The sequence below is a fragment of the Dermacentor variabilis genome, chromosome 4 (assembly GCF_050947875.1).
Source record: "Dermacentor variabilis isolate Ectoservices chromosome 4, ASM5094787v1, whole genome shotgun sequence".
NCBI classification, from domain to species: Eukaryota; Metazoa; Arthropoda; class Arachnida; order Ixodida; family Ixodidae; genus Dermacentor; species Dermacentor variabilis.
In genome coordinates this window covers 175,086,638-175,114,046 of record NC_134571.1, presented here as the reverse complement: position 1 = coordinate 175,114,046, position 27,409 = coordinate 175,086,638, and the positions used below count along the sequence as shown (strand labels likewise).

The following is a 27,409-nucleotide window of genomic DNA, read 5'->3' as shown; positions in this document are numbered from 1 at the left end:
TGCTGACGCAGAGGGGGACGGAAACGGAGGAAGACAGTGATGTAAACCATTACTCCCACCTTGAGCTGCGGCAATTTAGGGACTCCGAATGGCTGCCTGATCTCTAATACGATACCAGCAATTAACTATACTTGAGGCTGAGTCAAAAAGGGCATCCTACAAATTTCTTGGCCTACAACAGCTCAGATGGTCTTCCGGAGCCTGTCGGAGACTAGTGTCTGATTTTTTCACTTCGGCGAAAAAAAACTAGCCGGCCATGTTGCCGAGTGCGCTTCTCCAGCTTCTTATCGATGCCCGTGGCTTCTGTTAGAAATGTTGCGACAGTCTCGTCCGGCCGGTTTACGAATCAATCCGGCGTCAAACTCTTGCCTCCAACTGGGCATGAATAAGCACACTGTGTTCTCAGACATGTCCAGGTTGACGTAGTTGAACATCGCGAAGATCGCGAGGATCTCATTCGGTAGCTGCACACGGGTTCTAGCAGAACCTCTGCTCCCTTCTTTCGCACAACGGTCGTGAATCTTTGAAGGACGCCGCTGGCAAACTGCTCCCATGTTGTTAAGCAGGGCTCTCGGTGCTCGAATCACGACCTGCGGTGTCTTCTAGTTAGAAATAGTCAAGCCGCGGCTTGTCACACTGTTAATTGTTAAAAGTGTTGAATCTTGCAAAGCTTTCAATCCAGCTTTCGGGATCATTGAACGATGATGTGAGGAACATCGGTGGCTCCCTGGGCTGTTACAGCGTGACCCTTGTAGGTGAGACGGGGACGGTCACTGGGACTGCTCATTGTGCCATGACCTTCCTAATTTTCTCGGGCACACATCCGCACTCTTTCGGTAGTCATAGGTTGCAGATAGCCTGCAGGCCCATGACGACATTTACACCGTTTTCTCGGCTTGCGCGGTGTATCCTGTCAGAACGAAGCACCTCTCGATGTGACGTTGAGGTGATGATGAACAACACAGTGGCAAGAACTGTGAATCACCAAACTTCGCATTTCGCGAACGGGAACCCACAATACAAATTACACTAAGGCAGAAAGATAGATCCTTAAAATGCGCCTACCGTCCAAGAAGAGATTTGCGACTAACGAGCGTCCGATATTGTTGAAGATTCCAGCGTAATCGCTGGCGCTCGCCTTTTTCAATATGCACAACTCTCTTCGCATCACGCGTGATATTTGAAAACAATTGGTTTGGCTACGACACAGTCAAAAGATTGAATTGGCGAGAACGACGTAGTATGTCCTGATAAATGCCGGCGCGTCATGCGCTGATCGGCAACTAAACATTCCTTAGCCGATAAACGCGTTCACAGGAAAAAAAACAAGTACGCACGACAACGTACCAAGAAACTTACTTGTCATGTCAAACCTTAATTGTCATATCAATGGTGGCACCGATAACTTTGTCACATCAGGCTACAAATATTCGACAGCTGCAACTAGAGCAGTGCGAGTACCAATGGACTACTTCCAAACGGCTAAAAATTTTTGTTTCAAATTGACAGCTGATCCACCACAATAAAAGAAGAACGGTTAGAAATTTTTGTAGAGGGATTTCATATTGTATTGTGAAGGTGCAAACATTTGAATCTAATATACTCTCTTTACTGTCGTCAGCTTAGGTTATCGACTCAGGCACAGAACGAAGATCTTTGGTATGGATAAAGGAGCCAAAGAAAAAACATAAGCAGCCAATGTTTGAAAGAATATTTAAAGGAAATAAATTTTTTAACGCGCAAAATAGGACGGTATACTTTAAAAGCATCTGCAAGTCCTGTCTCTCGAAGAAAACGGGGCCTTCTGGCCTCGATGAATGGAACAAAGAGCTCTTTAGTAAAAAAATACAGTCGCTTCTTTCTTGAGTGCTTCCGAAATACTGTTGTTTCTGTGCGGCTGTGCACTATCTCCCCGACCGGCGCGCGCACGAGGCCGCGCTTCTACCAGAGAGCTCTCCTTCGTTCATAGCGTTCGGCACCAGAGTCTGTCGGTAAATAATATGGTGATATATTCTGCGCCTGCCGGGAAGCTGAGAAACGTTTGTGCATCTTTGAATGTTATCGCTTTCCACTCAGACAAAGCTTAAGCATCCTGCAAGTTATTGCCGGAACAATAATAAAAGCGCGATAGTATGCTACTGCGTTTCCTATATTAAGCACGCATATATAATATCGCGTTAACTATGGCGATTCTTTAAAAATCTGAGATTACTTAAGCACTTTTTGCGAGTTCTTAATGAAAAATCATTAGTGTCCAATTCAACGCCTTTGAGTGAGCCTTCTAGTTATGAACTCCTCCCCGGCAAGAAAGTGCGTTTATACGTTTACCAGACGCTTCTCGGATATCACAATGCAAGTGTACTTCAACCTGTGACGTCTTGGTACGCTCTTTGAGTGCCGTAGATTGTGATGGGGACACTGCCGAGCAAGATGTGGCAATTTGGACGTCACCGCTTTCGTGAATGGATATTTCGGGTCAACTAGCCACAGGTCACAAATCTCATTGCACAGGTCTGCAATGTACGAGACGCTAATTTAGCCCTGTTTGTAAGACACCCTGCTTCCAAGTGTGGGGTCGTAGTCTTGAAACTCACTACCTCAAAAGTTTTTCCCTTCAAAAATCTTCCGTTATTCACATAGTAATTTAGTTGGTTTTCCATTTTAGATTGTGTGGTACTGCGCGAAGCAGGGACAAAGGACGCAAGAAAACGCAAGAGCTTGTCCTCATTTTTCTTGCGTCCTTTGTCCCTGCTTCGTGCTGTACCACACAATCCTAAATTCTTTATAGCGATTACTGAGGCCTAGTTAATATGAAGGCGATAGCTTGCGCGGCCAAGCAATGCGCTGGGTAATGAGGCACCCGAGAGCGACGGTGACGTGGCTTTGCAACCGTGCCTTCTCCTCTCACGTAACGCGTGGCGCAACAACAGGCAAGTAGGTGTTTCCTTCGCTTTCCCTGATTTGTCGACGCATGCATGTGATGTGACTTTTGGATTTATAGACATTTTAATGCTTTCGCATGAAAATGCAACTAATCGACCGAACTTAGCTCCAAGATAGGGACATGTGGAAAAGAGGCGTATTGCACCATCAAGTATATGTTTCTGTCAAGTGGTCATTTCTCAAGGAACAAAGTAACATTCCATTCCAAGTTGAGGAGGAGAGGAGCTTGAAAACTGCTAAATAATGGAGGAGTATGAAATGTGGGATATACTGCAATAGGTGGCCACCTTATCCAATAAGGACGCACCTTAGGTTACAAGGGCATGCTAATCGAGCCGGTCTGTTACATCGCTCGGAAAACCATCCCACGAATCGTTGATCATTCAACTAGCCAAAAATAAAATTCAAGTGTTATTAATACTCAATTAGATTGAATGTGAAGAAGAAATTGTAACCAATCTATCAATCTAAATAATTCACACGGGCACTGTCTCGAGGAGCATTTTAAGTTGTAGATGGTCGGTGTTACACTTGTCTAAAATTGAGCCTCACCCCCAGAATGATGCAACACCGTCACGGTGTTTTCAGACGATGGCCTGTCACCCCAAGAAGTTTGACTGCTACGAGTTTAAATGCCTCTCCTGGACTCACAATGACGTAGACTTGAACAAAATAATATTTTTTGTAGCTTCATGAAGGTTGTAAATTAGTCCTCTCGATTTGATTATAATATCCGTAATCACGTAGTACTAATAAAAGCAAATCGTTGCATGACATGGGATAAATTGAAGTTTTTGTTCACGGTACTTAGCTGTGACCGATAATCTGTTTCCGTTTTTGCCACAGTGAAGGGAACAATACTGAACACCTTCCTATAATACGGGCTTTCTTGAAGATATTCTGTTTGACTCCTAGGGCGACGACTTTTTTTTCCTTTTTATTTCCAGTTGCCCCATGATCGTGAGTATGCAGTGTGGTCTCCATCGCAGTTTACTTCTTGCAGTGGGTTGTGGCACCACACTCGTCGGAGTGGTGACCTTGCACACCACGTTTTGCGCAGGTAAGCTGGCCACTGGAGCTATGTGGATCTTGGTCATGCATTTGACATTATAAACATCATCGCGTGCTTGGAATGCAAGGCCTTACAATTTTCAAGCGTATCTCTCTTCTATGGTCTGTCGCAGATCGCTACATGGAAAGGTCAGTATGAGAAGCAGCGTGGGCATTTATTTTTATTTCCACGAGAGCATCACACCGGATGTGTGATTCTCTGTGTTGGGGACAGAGCCTCAACAGCCGATATTGATGCTCCATACATTATTCCCTTTCGTTCTTTTCAGTCCTCGAAGAGCTCTGTTGCGGTAATTATTGATAAGATCGACCTCGGATATTACTCCTCGTGAATAAGTGGAGTATAACGGTGATTGGAATACTTCCAATTTCGCCATATTGGTTGGCTCTTCGTACCGATATTTGTAACGATGCTCGAGCAGGTGGTCTCCGCTGACAATGTTTATGACGTTATAGCCAACGTCTAGGGTGTCAGTCAAATAATTGCCAGCAGCATAAGGAGATGGTATTCTAGCTTAGTTTTCAGTTGTCTCGTAGGTTGCTACATGGAAACAGCGGAAAGTACTTCTGTCGACTGAAGGAGTTGGTAAGCCTCCATCCGTATGTGAACTTTCTTGGTGCGTTACAATTAGGTACTGAAGGAAGCGATCGGGCTTTCATAGCGTGTGTGTTTTGTTTAGATTGCAATGACAGCCGCCGAGCCTAACTATGAGACGTTGCAGGACTTAACATTTAAGGATGCATACGCGAGTCGTACAAACAAATGCGAAGAGTGGAGGTGTCATCCGAGAAAGAAATGACGCCAGATAAAAAACACTCGAAGAAGGGGAGAGGAAAATGCGAAAGCCGAATTTCTCCAGATGGTTCACTCGGGGTAAACGAAACATCCAAGGCAGTAACGTGGGGTGCCTCCTTCGAGGGGCCTTAAAAGGCCCTGGCACCTCAGCATGGGCTCAACGGTCCTAATCGTCTTTCCTTCGGACACGGCTAAGCCTCGCACGTTGGAGGAACGAAGGGTCGTACCCCCATGTGCTGGAGTGCTTGGGGCCACGACATACCTAAAACCATGCTGACCAATGAGCACCTGTTGAGGCCACCATGTGGAGACTGCACCATCGTGTATACAGGGCAGAAAGAGCATTAAGCGTCAAACTAATGTAATGGAATACTTTTTCTAGTTCTTCTGCTACCGAGATGCGAGGACTGCGTGTCCTTTGGCTCTTCATGATTCCAGCTTTGCAAGGCGTCTCAGGCACTGCTCCCCCTCGTGGACGCTCTACGTGATTTGCCGACGAACGAAACTCCATATTTTCTGACGGTTCTTTTTTTTTTTTTTACACTTAGAGATATTTCTTGAACATGCGCACCGCCATTTTTTAGGAACTGACGATCTGCTAACCACCTGTGTCGTATATCGCGCAACTGGAAAGCACATGTCTGGGAACGCCTGCTTTCCTTTATTTTAGGACACGATTAACATTACTGACATGTTCGTTAGAGCATATTTTTGTGCTGCTCTCAAGTAACCTAGCCAGTGAGGCCCAGTCGACAAGCAATGTCGACTGGGCCTCACACGCACTTCCGTGTTGCAGTGTCCAACCTATGTAGTTATTCCTGGGAGGTGACATGACCTTATATATTTCAGCAATAAAAGGTTTCGGTTTACGATGGCGGTCATCATAACTTGCGGACGTGGGAAGCGCGGGCTGAGCAGAAAAATCGTTAAACGTGAAATTATGCGTGAATTAACTGTAGCATCAAAAATGTTTTACTTGATATGAACGTCTCCCAACAGAAACATAAGGACTCACATAGGAAAGCAAAGTCACGTTTCCTGCGTTAAAATGACATTGAAGATGCTTTCCGCATCTCCGTGTGTAGGGTATAGGCAACTAAAAAACCTACGTAACCACCTCTCTCGGCTTTGTTGTCTTCCACTGCCCATATTTTCTGTTGTCACAATGCGCTAAATTATTCTGCAGTCGGCGCCAAATGAGACGCGAACAGCGAAGTGCTTTTTCATCTGCCCTTCGTTATCATTGAAAGGCGGACACGTCTGGTTTGACCTCAACGGTCGATGATGCTCGCCCTCTACTGCGATATTTTTTCTTCTGTTTTGTTTCTCTGTATTTTCAAAGGCAGAAAACACAAATAAAGGAAACTATTGGAGAATATCGAAGCATAGGGCGAGGATTATCGCATAGTGCAGTAAAACCGGATGTGCGAGCTGTCAATGGTGATCACTAGCTGACGGCGCCCACAGTAGCTTCATTTGTGCTTCGGTCACGAGATCCGCTGCTCGTGTTTCATTTGATGCAGATGGTACATCTGGGAGTGATGTAATGCGAGTGAATGCAGATACCATCCACTTCGATAAGTTTTTTTACTATTGATCTGAAGTTCCATGAAGACTGGGCTTACGCTTGCATCAGAGCGAAGGTGTGACGGTTGCCGCCGCGTCGCGTCGGTGCAGCGTCTCGCTGACGACATCCACACATATGGCGTTTCGACAAACCGCTTCTGCTGCGGCGGGCGCCTGCGTTGGCGCGCAGTCCCGACCGAAACCTCCCACATTGAAAGACTGCAAGAAATTTTCTGCACCCTCAACGTCCCTCACCTCCGCTGCTCTCTGGTGTTTGCGAAAGCAGAGCCGACACTGCCAACAAAAGTTCAACTGAGACGCGGTTTATTCGTCGATATTTTGACGTTGCAGTGACGATGCAAAACACAGTAGCATGAACCACGAGTCATGAAAACAACCCTTTATTGTGCGAAACTTCGCCGACAAAACAAGTTACACTCGGGCTGAATGATAGCCGTGAGCACATGCTTCAACCATAGAAAAACTCATCTGCGGGTCAAGCGAGTCAGTTATATATAAATCTTCAGTCGAAGATTCCTGACTAACCGCATGAGCTCAAGCGCCTCGCAGAATGTTTCACAGAATCCTCGTCACCCATGCAAACTGATTACAGAAGGTTCCACTACAACATAGACAGAATATAAAATGAGTGAGGATGACCGAGAATGTTCTGATAGATGCAACCACGTCTTGCCGCGGAGCGATAATTTAACACTTGTTAGGCGCTGAAACGTGTTCACCGGAAGAAGGTAAAAAACACGTGTCAATGCGCCCATCCTAAAAAGTATCGTGCGAAAACAATGAGAACACGTACAAAAGAAGTTTAGCAAAGCAACGAAATTATAGTTGGTTAGCTATGCTAAAACCGCCTAAGGTGCACAACACTGACTCATGAGTGGCATGAGTGGCGCCGCTGTGATTGCGTCCCGCCGGGCTCTATGTGGAAAAGCATGCGCACAGTCACGGCATTTTCGTGTAGAGTTCGAAATAACGTAGCTTTTAAGTCAGTATGCATCGGCTTATAGGGATGCAAACTCAAACATCGTCGCCGACCTAGTGTACGACGAAGCGTTGTCTGACCGTCCTTGGCTGCTGGTTGATGCGTAGGTGGGCGAGTTGTGATCCTGCGAAACAAGGATGATTCTGGAACGCAAGGGTGCCTTAACACATCTTGTGTTCGACGTACGGGCTGATTCCAGTCGTCCTTGTCACATGACCTCCAGCTTCCCAGATTTGGGGTCCTTTCCATTCATTTGACTGTCATCGACTGCGCTGTTAAGGATTCGTTCAAAACGGAGTTGTCGGGACCTGTGTCCAATAAAGCGGCGATTGCGCAACGACAGCATCGATGTTGGTGGTTCATGCGCTTAGGTAATCCGCAGTGTCGGATCGTGGCTGCATTACACTGTTACACTTTTACACAGTGTCGTCGGGTATCCTTGAGGCCGCATGGTTTCTTTTTCGGAGCTTCGTCGAAATTGCAGCATGTCGTTCTTTCCTCCTGGAGACTGATCTTGCGCTGGCCGCGGAGGACCTTGGGTACTTCAATGAACAGCAACCGCACCTCCATAGGTGGCGGTGTTTAGTTTACCAGATATGGACCCACATATCAGTCACGAATTGGCCCATTGTGCTCAGGGCGCTTCACTGAGAGGCAGTGCCGCGGTGACGGCGATCGGCACAGTCGTCGGTTTCACCATTCAGTTGCAGCCAAACAGTCGGCAATTTCACGGGGTCGTTCATCTTGCTGTGAACGCATACAGTTCACGGCAACACATTCTATTATCTCATGGTAAGGATAAGCAGTGGAGGTGTCCGGGTTCTCAGTGGCAGCCGAGCGAAGACCCATCAGGTGCGGGCGCGATGGGAGACGCAGACGGCTGAAGACAGTGACGTAGGCCATCACTCTAGGCTTCAGATGCGGCAATTCAGGGACTGCGAATGCCTGCTGGATCTCCTTTCAGACGACATCAGCAATTAAGGCTACCTTAGACTGCGTCGAACCGAACATATTAAGTAGTTCTTCGCGTGAACTGTTATGGTGGTCTTTCGTAGTTAGTCAGAGCCTATACCGTGAATTTTTCAGCTCGGCGAAAACACCAGGCGATATGTTGCTGAATGCGCTTTTCCAACGTCTTTGCAATGCCCATGGCTCCCGTTAGGAATTTTGAAATGGTCTTGGCTGGCCTACGTATCAATCAGTGTAAACCACATGCTTCAAACCGCGGATGAGGAAGAACGCTTTCCTCTCGGACTTGCGCGGGTCGGCTTGGCTGAATTTCTGCCCTGAAGGTCACGGTGTTCTCATTCGGCATTCCTTTTCAACTTCGGCCCGCTCCTTGGGCATGACGATCATGAATGTTTGCAGAAATCCGCTGCGAAACTGTGAAACCGCAGCTCATCACAGATTCAATTGTTAAACGTAGCGGTTCTCCCGCAGGTTTCTGGCCAGATTTCCAGATGTCCAAACGGCAATCCGGGGATGATCGGTTTGCTTCCTTGGCTTTTGCAGCACAGGTTGCTGCGGGTGACGCCGGCACTCTCCCTGTGGCAGTTTCCTGGGCCATGATCTTGCTAGTCTACTAAGGCAGACGTCCGTACTCGGGCTGTTGTAGCCTGCGCCGAGCTCGCTCGCCCATGACAACGTTCATGTTATTTTCACGGCTGGTAGGGTTTATTCGGTCACCACGAAGCACCTCTACGAGATGTCATGTTGTAGCGATGGGGATCGATGCAGTAACAATGGCTGTGAGTCACAAAACACTCTTTATTGGGCGAACCCGCACTCACTAAGCAAGTTACGTGCGGGCAGAAATGTAGTGCCAGGCACATGAGTCGATCGCCGAACAAATTATTTGCGATTAATTAGTGTCGGCTGTTGACATTTGGTTCGTAGAAGATTCCAGCGGATTCGTCGGTGCTCGCGTGTCTTCCAGAATGCACAACCGTATTCGCGTTGCGCGTGCAACTTGATAACGAAAAGTTGGACAACAATAAAGATAGAAAAACATAGAATCGACGAGAATTTTGGAGAATGTTCAGATGCATGCAGGAGCGTCATACAATGAGCAGTGAATTAAGATTTGTTAGCCGGTGAAACGCGCTCACAGCAAGAAGACATAAAACACGGCGCGCCAATATTATAACTAAAAACTGCATTTTACTCGCAAGAATAAGTTTGTCACAACAGGCTAAAAAATTCCACAGCTGTAACCAGAGTGGAATGCAAGTAAGAAAAGAGGACTTCCGAATGAATCAGAAACTGCACTTTAAGGCTGACAGACCTTCCACCTCAATAGAATATTCACATTGGGAGAACATATATGGTGAAGTTCCAGATCATTTCGAGTCTCACTCTTGTTATCAGCATGATAAACAACAAGAATCTTCTGTATGAATACGAGAGTTAAGGGTAGAACCAAACATTACGTGCATTGAACAGTTTGTAAGGGAAATAAATTTCGGCATGGTTATGTCAATATATTGTCGCGTGCGTCTCTGGAAGGTAGCAAGGCCTAAGCACCTCAATTACTGGCAGATATTTTTTTACTTGACAAGAAAAAGTGCCTACTTTAAAGATAGTTCCTAATGAGAGGTGCTCCCTTCTATTCGCACTGCAGAATAATTAAATGGATGGCTACTAGAATCTTGTTTTCTAGTCCACTGTCAAAACGCTTACACTAAACTAAACGAGTTGTGAAGCAACTTGTGCGAACATTTCAAACTTGTATTGACACAGTAAACGAACATGCAGCCCATTAGGGTTTGTCTAGAAATGAGTTCGCTAAAGGAACGTCGGGGAACAACATAGTTCTGGAAACAATGCGCTCTAGCCAGGACATGCAGTACACTTCCACATTCAAGCATCCTAAAATCTGCTGGAGACGACGTTTTGTCTCGTAATTTAAAAAAATCAAGTGGCATCCTTTACGTCTCGCATTTCACACAGCAGTTTTAAACGTCAATAGGAGCCCGTCTCTCCGCAGGATGCGTTCGGCTTATTCATTATCCCTGCGTGAGAATGTCAGGGGTGAGTTTCTTTCTGCACGGCTTCACGGTCACGTTCCTATGGGACACACGTGAGCAATTAACTGCGCTTGTTATGACTGTTATGACTGCCCACCAGTATGCGTCATGAGATGTGCAATCAGTTGAACTGAATCTCTAAACGGATCTCCACACAATTGGCCCCTGCTATTCTGGCAGAGATGTGCGTCGACGTTTTCTTTCTTTGCGAACCGAAATCCACACTGCTTGCACTAAATGCATTTTACTCATACGGCATTTTACCCTCGTGAATTCTTTTGCGGTGTCTTCTGAAAGTTGAGTTGTACTTAAAGGCGGCATAACATATGTCGCAAATGTAAGGTCTGTCGGTACTGTGGGATTTGAGATGATTCTTGAGGTCATCTTTGTTTTTGAATGGTTTAGTACATATATGGCAGATATGGGGTTTCACTCCTGTGTGAATCTGTTTATGCTTATGCAAAGTCGTGCTATGCGCGAACGATTTATGACATATTTCGCATTTGTAGGGCCTCTCGCGTGTATGCGTGCGGTAATGTAAAGTTAGGTAATCAGCCCTGCAAAACAATTTACCACATGTTTCGCATTTGTGGTTCGACTTCTTGACAGACAATCAATCATGTGCTCTGAACATGGGGGCTGTGCCGTCCGCGTGATTGTTGGGTTGCCCGTGTGAGGGGTCCCGTCTGCTGGAAACCTTTCCACTGACACCGCAGCACTCTCGCTGCTCGGTTCCTCCGGTTCCAGTAGCATTCCTGCAAGAATATGAAAAAATTAACTCTAAATGGCCGACCCTTCTTATGGGACGACAAAAACAGATTTTTACCCATCGAGAGTTTGACAAGTTTAAATCGCTCGGTAATGTTAAGGCGACTGGCTGAATTTTAGCGCTAAGTTGCTGCATTGGTATTTAGCGCTCCATTTGCGCTCTAGATTGGGAGAAACTGAACAGTGGTCATTTGAGCTCTACATTGGCAGAAACTGAACAGTGGTGCTTTTGGTGGCCTGTGATGCTGAACAGGAAATTAAGAACTTTCCTCGTTCGAGATGCAAGCATAACAGAAGCCTTGCATTATCTAATACATCATGCACATTCTACAGGAAACAGGTGCAGGAGAGTAAAAATGTCTGTTAGTGATGGTAAGTTAAACTAGCTGGTCTGCGTATGAAAAATACAACTACGTCTTAAACACGCTCACAAGGAAAATTCAGGCAGAAGTCCAGGAACATGCCCTCGGAAGGGAGACATTTGGCATTGAGAAAGACTGTTTGCGTCTGCTAAAATACGTGTCCGTTTTATGGCGCAGCTCGTTATGACCCGCTCTTGCGGCGAGCGTCGGTGGCGCAATAGACCGTACGAACACAAGAGCGAAAGATGAAAGAGCGAACGCGGAGAGCCAGAAAACGCGAGCCTTCAACACTCCAGAGGCGGAGACCAATGAGCGCTGCCCCTTCAGTGACATGAGCGAGGAAAACTGGTTTCATGCGGAGCCGCCCGACCGCTCGGTTCGTAATAGCATCTGGTCTCAGCCAGAGCGCCCATTTCGTGCTATGATCAGCCCGTGTCGGGTTGCGCTTTCACTTGCTTTAATAGCTAGGATTGGTTGTCTTGGTGTTCGATTGTTTTCCAATCAGATTTTATGCGCAATCGAATTGTTTAGGATTTTATGGAAGCCAAGCAGCAGGAGCCATTACACTGGTGGCCTCGATTAGTCATTTACAAAAGCCGTGGCGCGTGACGTCGGCTACGTTTCTCTTAAAATCTTTTCCTCCCTATATCGCCAAGTCCCACGTACACAGCTGCTCTCAAATTTCGCATTACGAGCTATCCTAATGAGTGGTGAATTTTTCAGGACGGATTGTATGCTAGGTAGAATGATAAAGTTCTGTAGCATGTAATACTCTACAAACACCTGACGATGAAAGCCTGCTGCATACGTGCTAATGGCTAAATTTGTAGGATCTGACGGGTAAATTTGTAGGATCTGAGGCATAATGAGCCGCAGTTCGCAGTAAACGTTTGGAACTGTAGGTTGACCTCCTCAGCGTCACACGCGAGAAACTAATGCATACCTGAAGGTAATTTAGTTGTTTTCATTGGCTTTCTTTTTTTCCGTGGCTCGTTCGTCCGATGCTTATTTATTTCCATCGTTCATATTCAGCTATTACATCCATGCTTGCTTATGGGGGTGTTAACCATTTCTGATGATGATATTTTTCACTCACTGAACTAGAGCCGCTTTTTGTGGGTATAAGCCATTGCAACTAGCCACTTGAGGCTCTCGCTTTAAGAAATGGAAATAGCACCAAGGCAAACTATTCGCGCTATTTCTGACACGTGTAAGTGGACTCGCCGTCGGACACCATACGTTTTAACTCAAGCTTTACTTATCGAATAATAAGAAAAACTGGCGCGTTCATGTTTTCCTGCAGCGTTTGTATGAAGTCATTTAACATTTGACTCACACTCGAACTGCACACCGTTCCTGCGGAAGGCATCGAGCAAACTACAACCTAATCTATTCCCCCATACTCAACAGGAAGAGATACGACAAATACTTCAGTGTTTTCATGTAGACTGGATGTTTTATGCTGCCAAAAAAGTTAGTATTTTCTTTTGTTTTTCTCGGTAAGTTTATGAACACTGCATGCGTTTAGTTAAGACGTTGCTGGTACGACATGTTTTCTAAAGTTTAGTGTAGAAAAATACAACAGGCAGTAGAGCAGAGACAGCGCATTCAGTGTATGTCTTTTCTACAGCCTGTTTCTCTTTTGAAATGCCTGCGCTAAGCACTAGACGAAGATTGGTAGATATTCTTGTGGTAATGTGCTCTTTGCTTGCATAAATGTATTTATTCTTGTTGCGTTTGTTCACATGGCTCATGCATTGTTATGGTTTGGTTCGGGTCGTCTGGTGCTACCTTGTACCTAGTTTCTAATCGTGCCAGCTTGACGCCATTGAGAACAGATAATTTAATAATAAAATCAGAAAAAACAAAGAATCAAATTTCTTTTCATTGAGCCAAATAAATTCCGGCAAGGGTATCCATCACAACTTTTATACCCGCCGTGGTTCCTCAGTGGCTATGGTGTCAGGCTGCTGAGCACCAGGTCGCGGGATCGTATCCCGGCCACGGCGGCGACATTTCGATGGGGGTGACATACGAAAACACCTGTGTACTTAGATTTAGGTGTACGTTAAAGAACCCCAGGTGGTCAAAATTTCCGGAGTCCTCCACTACGGCGTGCCTCATAATCACAAAGTGGTTTTGCCACGTAAAACTCCATAATTTAATGTTTTTAACAACTCTTATTTAGGCTTGCAACTGGGGAAAATGAGGAAATTGCTAAGTTTAAAAAGAATAGAAGCTTAGAATTTACAAAACTGAATTACAAGAAGAACATATGTATTGCTGTTAAATTTTCTTCCATTGTTATATTTCTTATATTAGTTATAATGACGTAATTTTGCAACTTGAGTTTCTCAACGTTTTCTTAAGTATTTGACGAATCTAAAATACAAGTGCTTCAGTTACGGTAAGATCACATGTCTTTAAATCCACAAGCTTCATTACTCGAACAGTGTGTTGTCAGGCACATTCATTTCTCTTTTCCAAAGTATTTAGGTAGTAGATCCTCAGCTAAGGCTTCTCTTTTACGCCGACGCCATATTGCTGAACAGCGGCTCTTAATTGTTATTTAGGTCATCGCAACATGTATCCCCTGCACACGTGCGTAAGTCCCAGCGCAATTCTTGAACGAATTTCACAGGAAAACAGGAAAAGCCTGTTTTATTTCCTGAGCCTCGGCTCCGATGAGCGTCTCTCCTTCACAATCTTTACATATTCCGTAATTGGGAGTGAGTAAGCAGGCTACAGACCTGCCTGCAAAGGTACGGCACATTGTGGCGTGTTAACAGGATGGAAATCGGGCGAGTTTGGCTTCGCGGTTGCGGCATGAGGTGTGGGTGCGCACCGGACACTGGTGTCCTGTCGCGTTGTTGGAACCAAGAAGTTTGGCAAGGCAGGCTGTGTCGACCGGACGCTCTAAACTGCTGATGCAGTACCTGTTTCAGCCATCAGAACTAGCCCTTCAAAGGAGAAATTACCTAGTAGAGACATTGTTATACCAGGTAACCATCCGTAGCTTCTCTGAGTCGCTTTTTAATGGAACTTTTGTAAATGCGAACTTACGCGGCATCGTCTTCAAACTTGGCTGATGCTTCCTCCATGCCAGCACGACTTGTGCTGTGCATTGCCTTCTCGATTTTCCTGATAGACTCCAGGGGCTGGTAACTTGTGCTCCCGTTGTCAGTGACACCTGTATGACAAAAGTATAGTAAAAGTGTTCATTCGCAGTTATGATGAGCCAATTCATGGGAAATCGTATTTAATGCTCATTGTGCAAGGCAAGAAACGTTTAGTGGTAGGGAAACTTTACTGTTGTGCGTCGGTAAGCGGTGCCTTTTCTGTCTGCAACATTCTTGAATTCATGCAAGAACTTCGTGGCGATGAGAAAGTCGAGCACGATCAAGATTGTGCACTATTGGATTCTTCTGAAGATTATCACGTTTTCTCTCAAACCACGAGCATTACCACGACAGTGCTCAAAGTGAAAAACGACACGTCGATTTTCGTGCATGGAACCGCTGGCCCAATATATTTGCTATATTATCCAGTAACAAGCAGATTAGATGCCTTACGAAGTTCTTGCTCATTGTTCATCTATTACGAGCAGCAGACATAGCCAGACGCAGACGACGACAAAGTTAGAAGAGGCATTTCTACCGAGGGATTTAAAATTTTTGTTTGATGTTTGCCCATTATTTATTAAACTTCTATGACAGATAGGTGCGTCATCCAACGACGTACTCGCGTCTAAGAAACTGATTATCCCAAACCTATTTCGTGACTCCGGTAGCTCAAGTTCCTAAGCACCGGCCGTAAGCACTGCATGTTTAGCAGCTCATTAGGAACGCCAAAACGGGTGTCCTCGACAATGCTCCTGTGCAGGCCATCAACAGATTATAGGACAACTACCAAAAAGATTGCTCAATGCCCATATCTGAGAATCATATTGCGGATACCAGATCAGCTTGGAAAGAAATGCTGAAGTGTTAATTCACGGGGCAATGCCACTGAACTATGCAACGGAAAGCGTCAAAGCGCGTTAAAGTGTGAACTGCATGGATAGCGTTGCAAGGATTATAGATGCGCACATGTTCCCTAGAACTGGAGAAATCGCGTGAAAATGAAAGGAAAATGCGAGAGTAGGAAAAAGCGGAAAATAAAGCAGAGACTTCCTCAGGCTGATGATCGACGCTACTGCAATTAGCATTAAAACTGCAGGGACACGCCGCATTGTTGAATAGACCTTTATTTAGAACATGAAGTTTGTGGACGGAGTTGGATAAGAATGTTTATGGCATTGTTACACCCACATGCCCGAGTCTCTGCGCCTTCGTACGTCACAGAAAAGATCAAACGCGGGTTCCGAACGACCGGAACTAAAAATTTGAGTTTCATCATTTTTGACATCGAAGGAACCAGCGTTATTGCAGAAGCGTAATTTAAGAAAGTAATCTTCATTGTCAGGCTTCGTCAATTTTTTTTAGTCGAACCGTTAAAGCCGCAACGTTCGTCAGGCCTGAGAAAGTGGTTGCGTAGATATTGGCAGAACGAATGATGCGTCATGTATGGAAGGAATGCTAATCGCCTTAAAAACGAACATTCAGTTTGGAAGGTGGGTGTTTGAGCATGGCGTAGATTTTCTTGTTCACAAAGCGTTACACTTTTGAAGTAGTGGCATACCCATTGGAAATCGTTGGGTATTCAGATTGTTACTCTGTCAACACGAATAATCTTGTTTCAGAAGCGTATAATCGGGTTATTTGGTAAAGGCTCAAGGAAACAGAGAGCAAACAACTAGCCAACTACTTTGTGTCTCCTTGTCTTACATTTTCATTAATTTGTTAAGGCTGCTTATGCTGCGGCTGTGACTTGGCTTGCTTGGTATGAAGTAACCAAGAGCTTACATGTAAACTATTTTGTGCTGCCCGAACTTGTACGCTGTGGGTTCTGCAGTCGGGCCGCAACGGGATAAGTTGGCTGCTCCAAACCTGCTGCACGGGAGCAATTATCGCACTGGGCCGAAAACGTAGCAGTACAGTTACGACCCTCCTTTAAAAGAAATCTCAAACGCCGTCCTAATTTTACATCTTAATCTGCATTCGCATCAAAGCACTTGCTTTGTCAACCAGCTTGATCGGTTTGAGGAAAACATTATAACGATGTTAGGAGGATGAACCCACTGAGGTTCTGCTTGGCCAATAAAAATTGTAGACCAATGGTCAAGCGATGATTCCATTTGCGAATGAATTGCGGCGTGGAATGCCGTCTCGGCTTCTGCCCTTATAATTTAGGAGCGTCCTTTACCTGACAACCGATACAAGAATCTATTCATTCAAAAGCTTCTACTCCATAAGTTATGTATCAATTTGCATCTATTCAGAAAAACGCAAATTTCTCAACAAGGACAGTTATAAACTGGCTCATGCGGAAACCGTCTTGATGGTGCTGGTAAAGTGCATCCTTATACCCAATAAATGTACCGTTGCTCCGGTAACCGTAGGGGCTATCTCCTATGTTTGTTGTGAACTGCCTTCGCAAGTTCCACCTTTGGCAAATGACCATCGCCTACGTACCGTCGATGTTGTAAGTTCCGTCGGTTATCCGCGTGGGCTTTGTGTTCCACTGGTACTTCCAGGCGTCATCAGGAATGCTGCAATTATTAAAGTAATAGTCAGACAGGTACTATCTGCCACAAAAATGGTTCAATTTATGTTTTATTAAAACAATGTTAACAAGTAAAATAGTGTTTTGTTATCGCGGTACTTGCAATAGTTCGTTCTCATAAAAGACTGACTATGCTGGCTGGCATAGGACGAACGGCACAGTCGGGGCACTATATTTTGCACAGCGCTCGTCCACCATAGTCGAAACGGCACCTTCGCTTGCACGAACATTGTCAGTTTAACTGTTGGAGTACTTATAACGGGTCCTATGTAGTTTGCTCCTCTGGCGCATTGACAGAATGCTAACAATAATTTCGGAATAAAATCTTGATGCATTGAACATATTCTTTGCATCAATAAATCAGGTTGAAGTATAACAACGACACTGCGCAGATGGTTTCTGCAATTATGACGCAAACCTGCGCTAATATTTGAAAAATAGCATTGGTACCCGCCTGACGTCATTCGGCATCCCTGTGGTGAATATGACGTTTTCACGCTGATTGCAATGATGACTAACGGATTCGGCAGCTATGAGGAATACGTCGTATTATTTGAATTATTTGAAGTCATGGGCTCAAAGACTTGTTCTCAAGAATACAAGCAGAGTTCTGTCTCTGTGCCAAGGAAGAATTTGAATACTTGGGAAAAAAATTACGAGTTAGAATGAAATCATGATGAACTAGAATGGTGTTCAAAAATATTTGTTTTAAAGCGATGCTAAGATTGCTTCTATGTCACTCGCCCGGTCTGACTTCATAATTATTAAAACAATAAAGTTTATTTGGAGAACGGCATGAAAAATATCCTAATAACGACACAACGCTTAGCAGGAAAACAGCTGAAATCCGACGTGTTACTGTATTTGTTCACAAATGGTAAGATGTTCGGTAGAATACCACAACTTTCCACAGATTTATCGGTGTGGCACAAGGTCGCCCCACTGTGCTCTTTGAAAAAGAAAACGATTTAGAACTGAGTAATTTAAGCTTCATTTGTCAAAACATTAAGAATAGAATATTTTGAAGCAGAATACTGTCTTACTTTTGCGTATCTACTATTTTTGCTGTAGTAGAACAACTGGAAATTCGCTTTTATTTCACAATTTAATATGTCTTTGCTGAGGACACCTATCAATCCGTGATTCTGGTGCAAGACATGGCAGGACTGTGCAAAGCAGCTATTAAGTCGTGCTGAATGCCGTCGCTCTCTCGAACACAACGGTTTCATACAAGATGTTTATATATTTCCTTGCCTGTTTCTTCAAAGTGTAGCGTGCGTTTTACAATAAATTGTGCGTGATCTAAGGCGCGGCATTCATTGGCGAAAGCTACGATGGAGGCTTTATTATCGTGCAAGTTCGCGCTGCGGCATGCGACGCGCTCTTTCTTGTCGTGACGATAAATGATGCAAAAGAGTAGGCATTTGGGCCGGTTGGTTCATGATTACGAGCAATAAAAACCGCGCTAAACGGCGGTGCGAGCGAAGGGCTGTTGTCTGTGTCCCTTCGCTGGTCCCGTCGTTTAGCGCTGTTTTATTGCTCGTGATAAATGATGAACGTTCCCCGAAGAAACTTAGCGTTATGTTCGTTCACTCTCAGTAACACAGGCACAGAATTTACTAAGTGCAGCAAAATTAGTAAGTCGAATGTTTTCTAAACAATGTTGTCTTGTCTGATGACGGTTGGATATGAATGTGAATGCTGTCGCACAGAATTGTGAATAATTATGTGAGAACATTTCTGATATGGTGCCATACATTACGACAGTGTGCTGGCCATAGTACTTTTCATCCAGTGAAATATGTTTTGTTTGGTCAAATATATTGGTTGCATTGTTGTAGACGATAAAAAGTGAAGTTGATTTTGAAACCTCTGTGACGCTGCCATTCATTTCGAGCCTATTCGCTCTCCTTCCTAATTAATTGACTGGAGCAATTGCTGACAACAACCAAATTATGTTCACATCATGACAAACGCCACTCTCATAGTTTAATGCTCCGCTGGCGCTTCAGTTGAGGTGAATTCGAAGCTCGCCTCAGCCTCAAAAAAAAAAAACCTGCTTGCGTAGCGGTCGAAAAGTCAGATGCTTCAAACATTAGCTCCAAACAGCACGACATATTGTCGTCATGGCAATTTTTGGATGTTACGTCACCTTTTATTTTTGCTTGCTCCGAGTTGTCCCCCGCCCTCCACCCCTACACCCCCCCCCCCCCTATACGCAGATGACGGTTTCAACGACCCGCCGTTTTCTTGACGTGTGGGCTGCTATAGAAACTTCGCTAACCAGTTTACATACACCTTGGTGTTCTCGTCGTGTGCGAATTCAAGCCCGCTGTTCTCGCCGTCGTTGGAATTACAAGTGGGAGAGCCGCGATTTACTCGCGGCTACCTACTACCGCCACCATCAAAATGGTGGCGGCATAAAAGAATTGCCACCACATATAACAAGACTGAATTGTCCGAAAAAATTGAGGGAGGATGAGACGTTGGTCGTTTGAAGCTATTCTTGTACATCGTGCTGGCTGTGGCGTGCCATTTTAATGGCAGCTGCTTCTCGATGCTCCATTAGAAATATAGCACAGTAAGCATCAATACGCGATTTGAACCAGCTTATGGCTCAGACAGTCCTTAGTAACTTCCTACCGGCGCATGCGCGAGAAATTCGCACTAAATACAGCTTTTCATTCATCCATTATTCCATGGCGGCAATCATGTCTGTTTTTGTTGCGTGAGGAAGGGTAAAAAGCACACTGCAGGCACGATCTGTAACGATATCGCAGCAGTGCATTGGGTAATTTTGGAGGTGTTAAGTTGGCGACCGACATTTTGGCGGCAACGGACGCGGCATTTGGAAGGTATCGGCTCGGTTATTCATAGGATTAGCTTCACTACTTCTGTGTAGGCGTTGTCACGGCGTTATACTAATTGGCACGAACCTATGTGGTCGTGGTCGACGTGTCGAAAAAGGTATTCTGGTGTCTGGGACTTTGGAATGTGTCCGCGAGTCTATAAAAATTAAAAAAAGGAAAGATGAAAAGAAAGAGCGGGAATGAATAAAAATGGCTGAAGACTTAGCTTGGTTAAGCCTGGAAGATTGCGAAAGCAATACCCTTGGCTGCGCCTTGGTTCGGCTGATGGTGTGGACATGGTTGCCCTTTGTTAAACTTATGACTATACATCATCCGACATAGCGCAAGGCAGCGCACCGACCCCTGCGAGGAGCCGAGCTGTAGCCCCATTTATAGTCATAGCGTGACGTCACACCAGCGAGCGCCCTCTCTCGGTAGCGCCGCACCAGCGGCGCGCAAGGCTTCGCCTCCACCATCGATGCCGCGAGCTGGGCACCCGTCTCTCGGTCTGGCGTGACATCACACCAGCGAGCGCCCTCTCTGGATAGCGCCGCAGCAGCGGCGCGCAAGGCTTCGCCTCCACCATCGATGTCGCGAGCTGGGGCCTCTTCTCTCGGTCTGGCGTGACGTCACACGGTCACGTGACGCGCAGCTGTGTAAGGAGGCGCCACGACCACCGATGGGCCGAAAGTGCGAGCAGTATTGCTTTCGCAATAAAAGGAACAGAAACCGAGGCACAAATTGAGTCACCGCAGAAAAATTGAGAGGGGGCAGGTGCACATGGGAAAACCGCTCGAATGGTTCTTATATGCGAATTAGAGATGAATAGAATATGAAATTGATTTGTAAGGGAGAAGCAAGGAAGAAATGGAAACGGACAAATATGTGGTATTAAGAATCGAGGTTATGTGGTGGCATGGCGCGTGTTATGCATTTAATGATTTAAGAATTTATTGTGCAAGTTGCGGCTTTTAGCTATTCTAAGCTGCCACGTGCCGAATTTATTCCTGTCCAGGGTAGACATTTAAACTTTTGTGAGGGGTGATTCGGCATACTTACTATGATAAGTTGAACGGAAATACGTTTGTTATATATAGATTCTGGATTCAATGAATGTATGGACAGGTTCATTCACGTGGTTGGCTACTGCTTTATATAAATTGTTTTGTATCTGCGCGATGGCCGTCGAGTCTTGTACGAACTGGTTGTCTAGTCTCGTATGTATTGCACGTCACAATTCGCACATTCTAGACAGTAGACTACGTTGCTTGACGTGAAGGCGAAATACTAAGCTACCTTGGGGAGATACTCCAACGCTGTACCATTTGCGTTTATGTTAGATACAATATGTTTGCATGTAGAGTTCCTGGGGCGGCCAGAGGCACCGGATGTTGGCTTCGACATTGTCCTCAATTGGGCATGTACAAGAATGTCCTATAAATTAGTGTTGCGTCTATAGGGTGCCCATTGGGGGTGGGTAAGTTTCTGGTTGCTGGTGTCATTTGAGTTTGCAGGGTATATGGGATCACAACGAAGCACCTCTACAAGATATCACGCTGTTCTAACGGTGAACATCACTGTAGCAAGAACTTTGAGTCACGAGAGAGAGAGAGAGAAATAACTTTTATTTATATAGCCGGCAGATTCGTGGGGGGGGCCAACCCCGCCTAGATGGCAGCCAGAAGCCCTTGAGCTCTAGCGGCATCCTCGGCCTGCTGGACAGCCAAAAGTTGGTCTTCGGGGGCCGAGCTGAGCAACACGGTCTCCCACTGCTTCCCATCCTGAATTTTTTGGCCCTGTCGGGGCGCCCGAGGGCAGGCCCAGATAATGTGATCCAGGTCCGCCCTTTCTTGACAAAGTTTACAATTGGCCGAATATTGGTCTGGGTAATAATGATTGTAAGTCACCGGATTCGGATATGTATTTGTTTGAAGGAGGCGCCATGCCACCGCCTGCTGCTTATTCAGTGATGGGTGTGCGGGAGGAAAACGCACCCTCCCCAATCTGTAATGATTAGTTATCTCCCTATAGCCAACCATCCGGTCCCCTATCAGCCCCAACCGCGGCGCCCCGGTGGCTCGGTTTGTGAGTCCTCGAGCCACGGTGTCGGCCGCCTCATTGCCGGGGAGAGAGGAGTGCGCAGGCGCCCAGATGATATGGACAACCCGCTCACCGCGAAAGTTTTCCAGGATACGTTGTGATTCCGGCGAGATGCGTCCCTTTGCGTAATTTAAAATGGCGGTTTTAGAATCACTGACTATTATCGTGGCCAGTGTGGAAGCCATTACGAAAGCAATGGCCGATTCCTCAGCCACCTCGGCTCTGTTAGTTTTAATAGATCCGCTGACCTTACGCTCACCTTCCGAGTTCACTGCAACGATACACATATTCTGAGTAGTCGTGTACTCTGCCGCGTCGACGTACACCACGTCCTGAGAGCGTTGGAATCTCCTCTGTATAGCCCTTGCCCTTTCCTCCCGCCTTTCCCTGTGGTGTTCGGGATGCATGTTTTTGGGTAGCGGTGGGATAATAAGCTGCTTCCTTATGTCGTGGGGAATGTCTACTTTAGTGCCATACTGTGATGCGTATGTTACTCTAAGCTTGTTAAGTATGTGTCTGCCAGTAGGTGTTTGTGAGAGTCTTTCATATTGCGCTATCGTATGGGCTTCTATGAGTTCTTCGAGCGTGTTGTGGACACCTAAGGCAAGGAGCCTGTCATTTGATGTGTTTATCGGCAAACCTATGGCTTGTTTGAATGATCGTCTAATGATGCCGTCGATTTTTGTCTTTTCTGCTATTTGGAGATTTAGGTAAGGGGTTACATATACTATGCGGCTGATGACAAAAGCCTGGACTAGTCGTACCAGATTGTTCTCTTTCATCCCATAATGGCGATTAGCTATTCTCTTAATTAGTCTCATTGTTTGTTGTGCGCTGTTTTCTAGTATTCTGATTGTTTCCCCGTTGTGACCGTTAGCTGATACGTGGAGTCCGAGGACTCTAATGCTGTCGACAATAGGTATTTGGTTGCCATTTACAAAAAGCGTGATGTTTGGTTTTTCCGTAGAACTCTTACGGTCCCTCCGTGTCGGTCGGTATAGAAGTAATTCTGATTTTTGCGGCGAGCATCTCAATCCTTTATCCACAACATATTTCTCAACTGTATGTACGGCTGTTTGGAGGATTTCCTCAATCTGCCCATCACTTCCACCTGTTACCCAAAGGGTGATATCATCGGCGTACAGGCTATGCTGTAATCCTTCTATATTTTCTAGTTCTGCTGGCAGGCCAATCATAGCTACATTGAAAAGAAAGGGAGATAAGACTGATCCTTGCGGTGTGCCCCGGCTTCCGAGTTTTATCTCTTTGGATTTCACTTCACCGATTGTGATTTGCGCAACACGGTCAGAGAGGAAGTCTAACATACGCGTGGGTTCGTTGGCCCACTCCTAGGCCTTGCAAGTTTTCTAAAATAGCCCTGTGGTTGATATTATCAAAGGCCTTCGTAAGATCAAGACCAAGGATAGCTTTTGTATCTAGTGTTTGAGGTCCCGCGTCTATTATTTGGTGTTTGATTTGAAACATAATATCTTGTGTAGACAGTTTTGGTCTAAATCCAATCATGGTGTGCGGGAAAAGGCCGTTATCTTCCATGTAATTAGTTAGACGTGTGAGGATGACGTGCTCCATGAGCTTGCCAGCACACGACGTTAACGATATAGGCCTGAGATTCTCAAGTTGAAGTTTCTTTCCCGGCTTTGGAATCATTATAACCCGGGCGGTTTTCCATTGACGTGGAATATTGCCCTGTTCCCAGCAGGTATTAATATACTTGGTGAGGGCCGAGATAGATTCATCATAGAGATTTCTCAGGATCTTGTTGGTGATTCCATCCGGGCCTGGCGTGGATTTCGTGTTGAGCCTGATGAGTTCCGCTCGAACTTCAGCCTCGGTTATGGGGCTGTCAAGATACGGGTTTTCCTTACCAGTATACGGATGTTGTTGTTCTTTGGTTGTATTTCCTACGTATAGACTTTGTAGTTCCTGTAAAAGTTCTTCTTCCGTGCCTTTGTATCTGTGAATTATTTTGTACAGGCAGTGTCGTTGTGTGGACTTGCTGTTTTCCGGGTCTAAAAGATAACGCAGAAGATTCCAGGCTTTAGGTAGCCCTATCTGTCTCTCCATGGAGTTGCACGTGGCCTCCCAATTTTGACGGCTTAATCTATTCGCATAGTCCTCTATTTCCTTATTGAGCATGGCGATTTTCCTTCTCAGGTTTCTATTAAGATTTTGCTGCTTCCAGCGTTTCTGCATACTGCTTTTTGCCTCCCACATATGTAGGAGTTTGCTGTCCGCCTCCTCTATCCCTGCTTTTTCCGGAATAGTCTTAGTGGCTCGTATAACACTTTGATGAAGCTTTTAGTCCAAATATCGATGTCATGTATGACTTCATCAGCTTCCTCCTCCCTGATTTTGCGGAAGGAGTCCCATTCGACAATTGTTCTTTTTCTGCCTTTCTTTCGTGATGGGCCTGCGTGTACAGTTGTTGCTACAATGAAGTCCATTTGCATCAGGTGTGTTCTTTGTAAAAGTTAGGTCTGGTGTGGTGTCATTGCTGACACCGTTACCCATTCTAGTGGGCGCCTGTGGATCCGTTATGAGAGTGAGACCCTCCTTCTGAGCGTCTAGCCATAGATTACGACCCTTGACGCTCTCCAAACGGTATCCCCAAGCCGCGTGGGGTGCATTAAAGTCCCCTACAATTACCATTGCATTTCTTTCTGCTAAATTTAAAGATTTACGAAAAAGTGGGCCGAATCTCATCTTGTGTCGAGGGCTACTGTATACATTTAAGATGAAAAGGCTTCCTTCTCCCTTGCGCATGGGAATGATTTCAAGCAGGACGTGGTCTACACCGGTCACGCCAGTGGTGTGTTCTATGACCGTAAGGTTTCTATGTACGAGAGTTGTAACAGACGCCTTCTCGTCGGAAGCACCGTATGCTTTGTAACCGGATAATTTAGCCAGTCCCCCCGTTTCTTGCAGGGCGATGACGTCTGGGGCCTCCTTGCTACTTAGGAACTGCTGCAGGTGTCCCCGTTTCCGGCGATACCCGCGACAGTTCCATTGCCATATTATGTATTTATTACGCGGAGGCATGTTTAATTGTTTGATTCTCCCCGGTGACTTTACTGGTTTCTGTCACTACGGGTCGATGATATGGTTTGGTGGTCGCTTTTACCGGTCCCACTCCAGCAGGCCTCAAGTCCTTTTGCGCGTTTTCAACAACTGTTAATCGGGTTTCAATGCCTTCTATTCTTTGTATAATTTCCACGAACTGTGCTTGTAACCCGGCGAATTGTTGTAGCGTCTTGGTTAACTCCACAAACATTCCCTCTACTTGATTTTCTAACTGCGTTGAGACGCTGCTTTGCGCGTCTGGCGCGTCTTCGGCTTTTCTTTTGTGGGGCGGCGTCCCTGTCATTTGCGCGAGAGCGGGCGTTGACTCGCGGCTAGGCGTCTGTGCCGTACTGGCGGTAGGCGTGTGACTTGGCTCGTGTGTCCTATTCTGCTGAAGCCTAGCGTTTTCTTGCTTTAATTGTTGAATTTCCTCCCTCTGCTTAGCATTTTCACGAGTAATTAGCGCTAGTAATTTTCTAATTTGGATCATTTCCTGCTCCAGGGCGGACCCTTCTATTTTAGGTGTTATATTAGACGGAGAAACAGCGCCGGAGACCGTGTCTGCCCAGCTCACCTGCGTTTTGTTGCCGTCGTACCCGCCAGAGCCCTCCGGGGTTCCGCGTAGTGGGGATCCTCTCGATCTCGATTCAGACCTGGGCCGGGACCTGGACCGGGACTTGGAGTTGGAGTGGCCGCCACCGCCTCCACCGGGGAGTCTTGGGAAGGAGCTAGAGCGGCTCCTGTCGCGGTGTCTGCTGCCGTGGCTGTTGGTCCATATCGATCCCTTGTGCGATTCGGTGCTGCCCGACCGCTCCCTGGACCGACTTGGGCGATTGTCCGCCATAGCTTTCTTCGGTGGATGTTCATTCCGTTGTTGTTGTTGTTGTTTCCACTGCCTCTTTCTGAGGAGATATGGGATCTTGAACCGTTCACGGCACTTTTTGTCTCCTGTGAGGTGTCCCTTCCCACACATGAAGCATCTTGGCTCGCACTGATGATCTTCGGCTGGATTGAGAGTTCCGCACCCGCGACATTTCTTGCTGTTCGGTGTCGGGCAGACATCCGCTCGGTGGCCGAGGCGGCCACAGGTGGTACATGTTTCGTACTGCTTACGATATAGTAGGCATCGGTATTCAGCTCCACGGTCGTACACGTAGTGTGGTACGTACGTTCCTTCAAATACTATCACAACCGAATCGGTGCGTCCCATGCGTCTTGCGTGTAGTATAGTCGGGTTTCTGCAGTTCACCACGCTTTTTTCAACGTTTTCAGGCGTGTCGTATTCTGGTATACCGTGTATGACTCCCTTGGAGGTGTTCTCCGGCGCAGTAATGTAAGCGGCCGTACTGTAGGTGTTCGATCCAAGTTGGATTTCCCGTATTTTGCTGTAGCGTTTCGCATTCTCCAGTTTCGGCGTGCTCATGATCATGGTGTTTTGTCTTGGATTGATGCGTAGCGTATCTTCTCCGGCATTTTCTGGTGTCAATGCGGCTGCCAGCAGAACGCCATCCTTTATGTAGGCAATGCGTTGTTGCGCCATGTCGAGCCCACCTCTCGGGCGGATCACGACCTTGTAGTCATCCTCCGGTAGCTGCGGTTGCCTCGGGGCCATTGGTCGCTGTAGAATTCGTGCGTTCGTGGTTTTCCACGCCGTTGAAACCGGCGAGTCTCCGATGTTCTTGGATCGTTCATCGAGGTCTGGGCGTCTATTGGCGTTACTGCGGCGTTCGTGAGCCGCAATCCAGCCCTGGTCGTCATATTCTTCCGGGGAAATTGTCTCCCCTTCCACTTCTACGACGTCCATCCTCGCGTCTCGTGGCGAAGCGGGGGCCCGACCGCACCCGAGACAGGCGGCGTTCCCGCCGAAGTGGTGGGAACAGTGGCGTCGTAGACCCAGCTAGTTTAGGGTTAGCCAGGCCACCGGCGTGGCAGTGTATTAAAACTGCCTTTGTGGCTCAAAAATCGCCCACCTGGGATAATCCCGATGTCTTCGTAGTCCGTCGACCTTCCTGTGTGAGATGTGGTAGTTCTAGACTCGAGAACTGCCTTTTTCCGCCACAATCAGGGAAAGTTTTCGGAGCCCATGTCTTGTCGGCTCGGCCCCCTAGCGGCGTCTCCTTTGAGTCACGAGATACTTTTTATTTGGCGTAACGGAACTAACAAAACAAGTTATACTCGGGCAG

The 27,409-nt window shown here is 46.2% G+C and overlaps 1 protein-coding gene across 1 annotated transcript in view; it reads right to left on the bottom strand.

The window, feature by feature from the left end:
* Nucleotides 1–10,922: 10,922 nt before the first annotated feature.
* LOC142579949 (uncharacterized) overlaps nucleotides 10,923–27,409 on the bottom strand; it is a 29,251-nt gene continuing 12,764 nt past the window's right edge. Inside the window, exons 2-4 of the mRNA XM_075690632.1 lie at nucleotides 17,106–17,182; nucleotides 14,596–14,722; nucleotides 10,923–11,157 (exon numbers count right to left, since the gene is read on the bottom strand). Of these exons, the coding sequence (XP_075546747.1) occupies nucleotides 11,016–11,157; nucleotides 14,596–14,722; nucleotides 17,106–17,182 (346 nt within the window). The 3' untranslated portion in view covers nucleotides 10,923–11,015. The remainder of the gene's footprint in view (nucleotides 11,158–14,595; nucleotides 14,723–17,105; nucleotides 17,183–27,409) is intronic.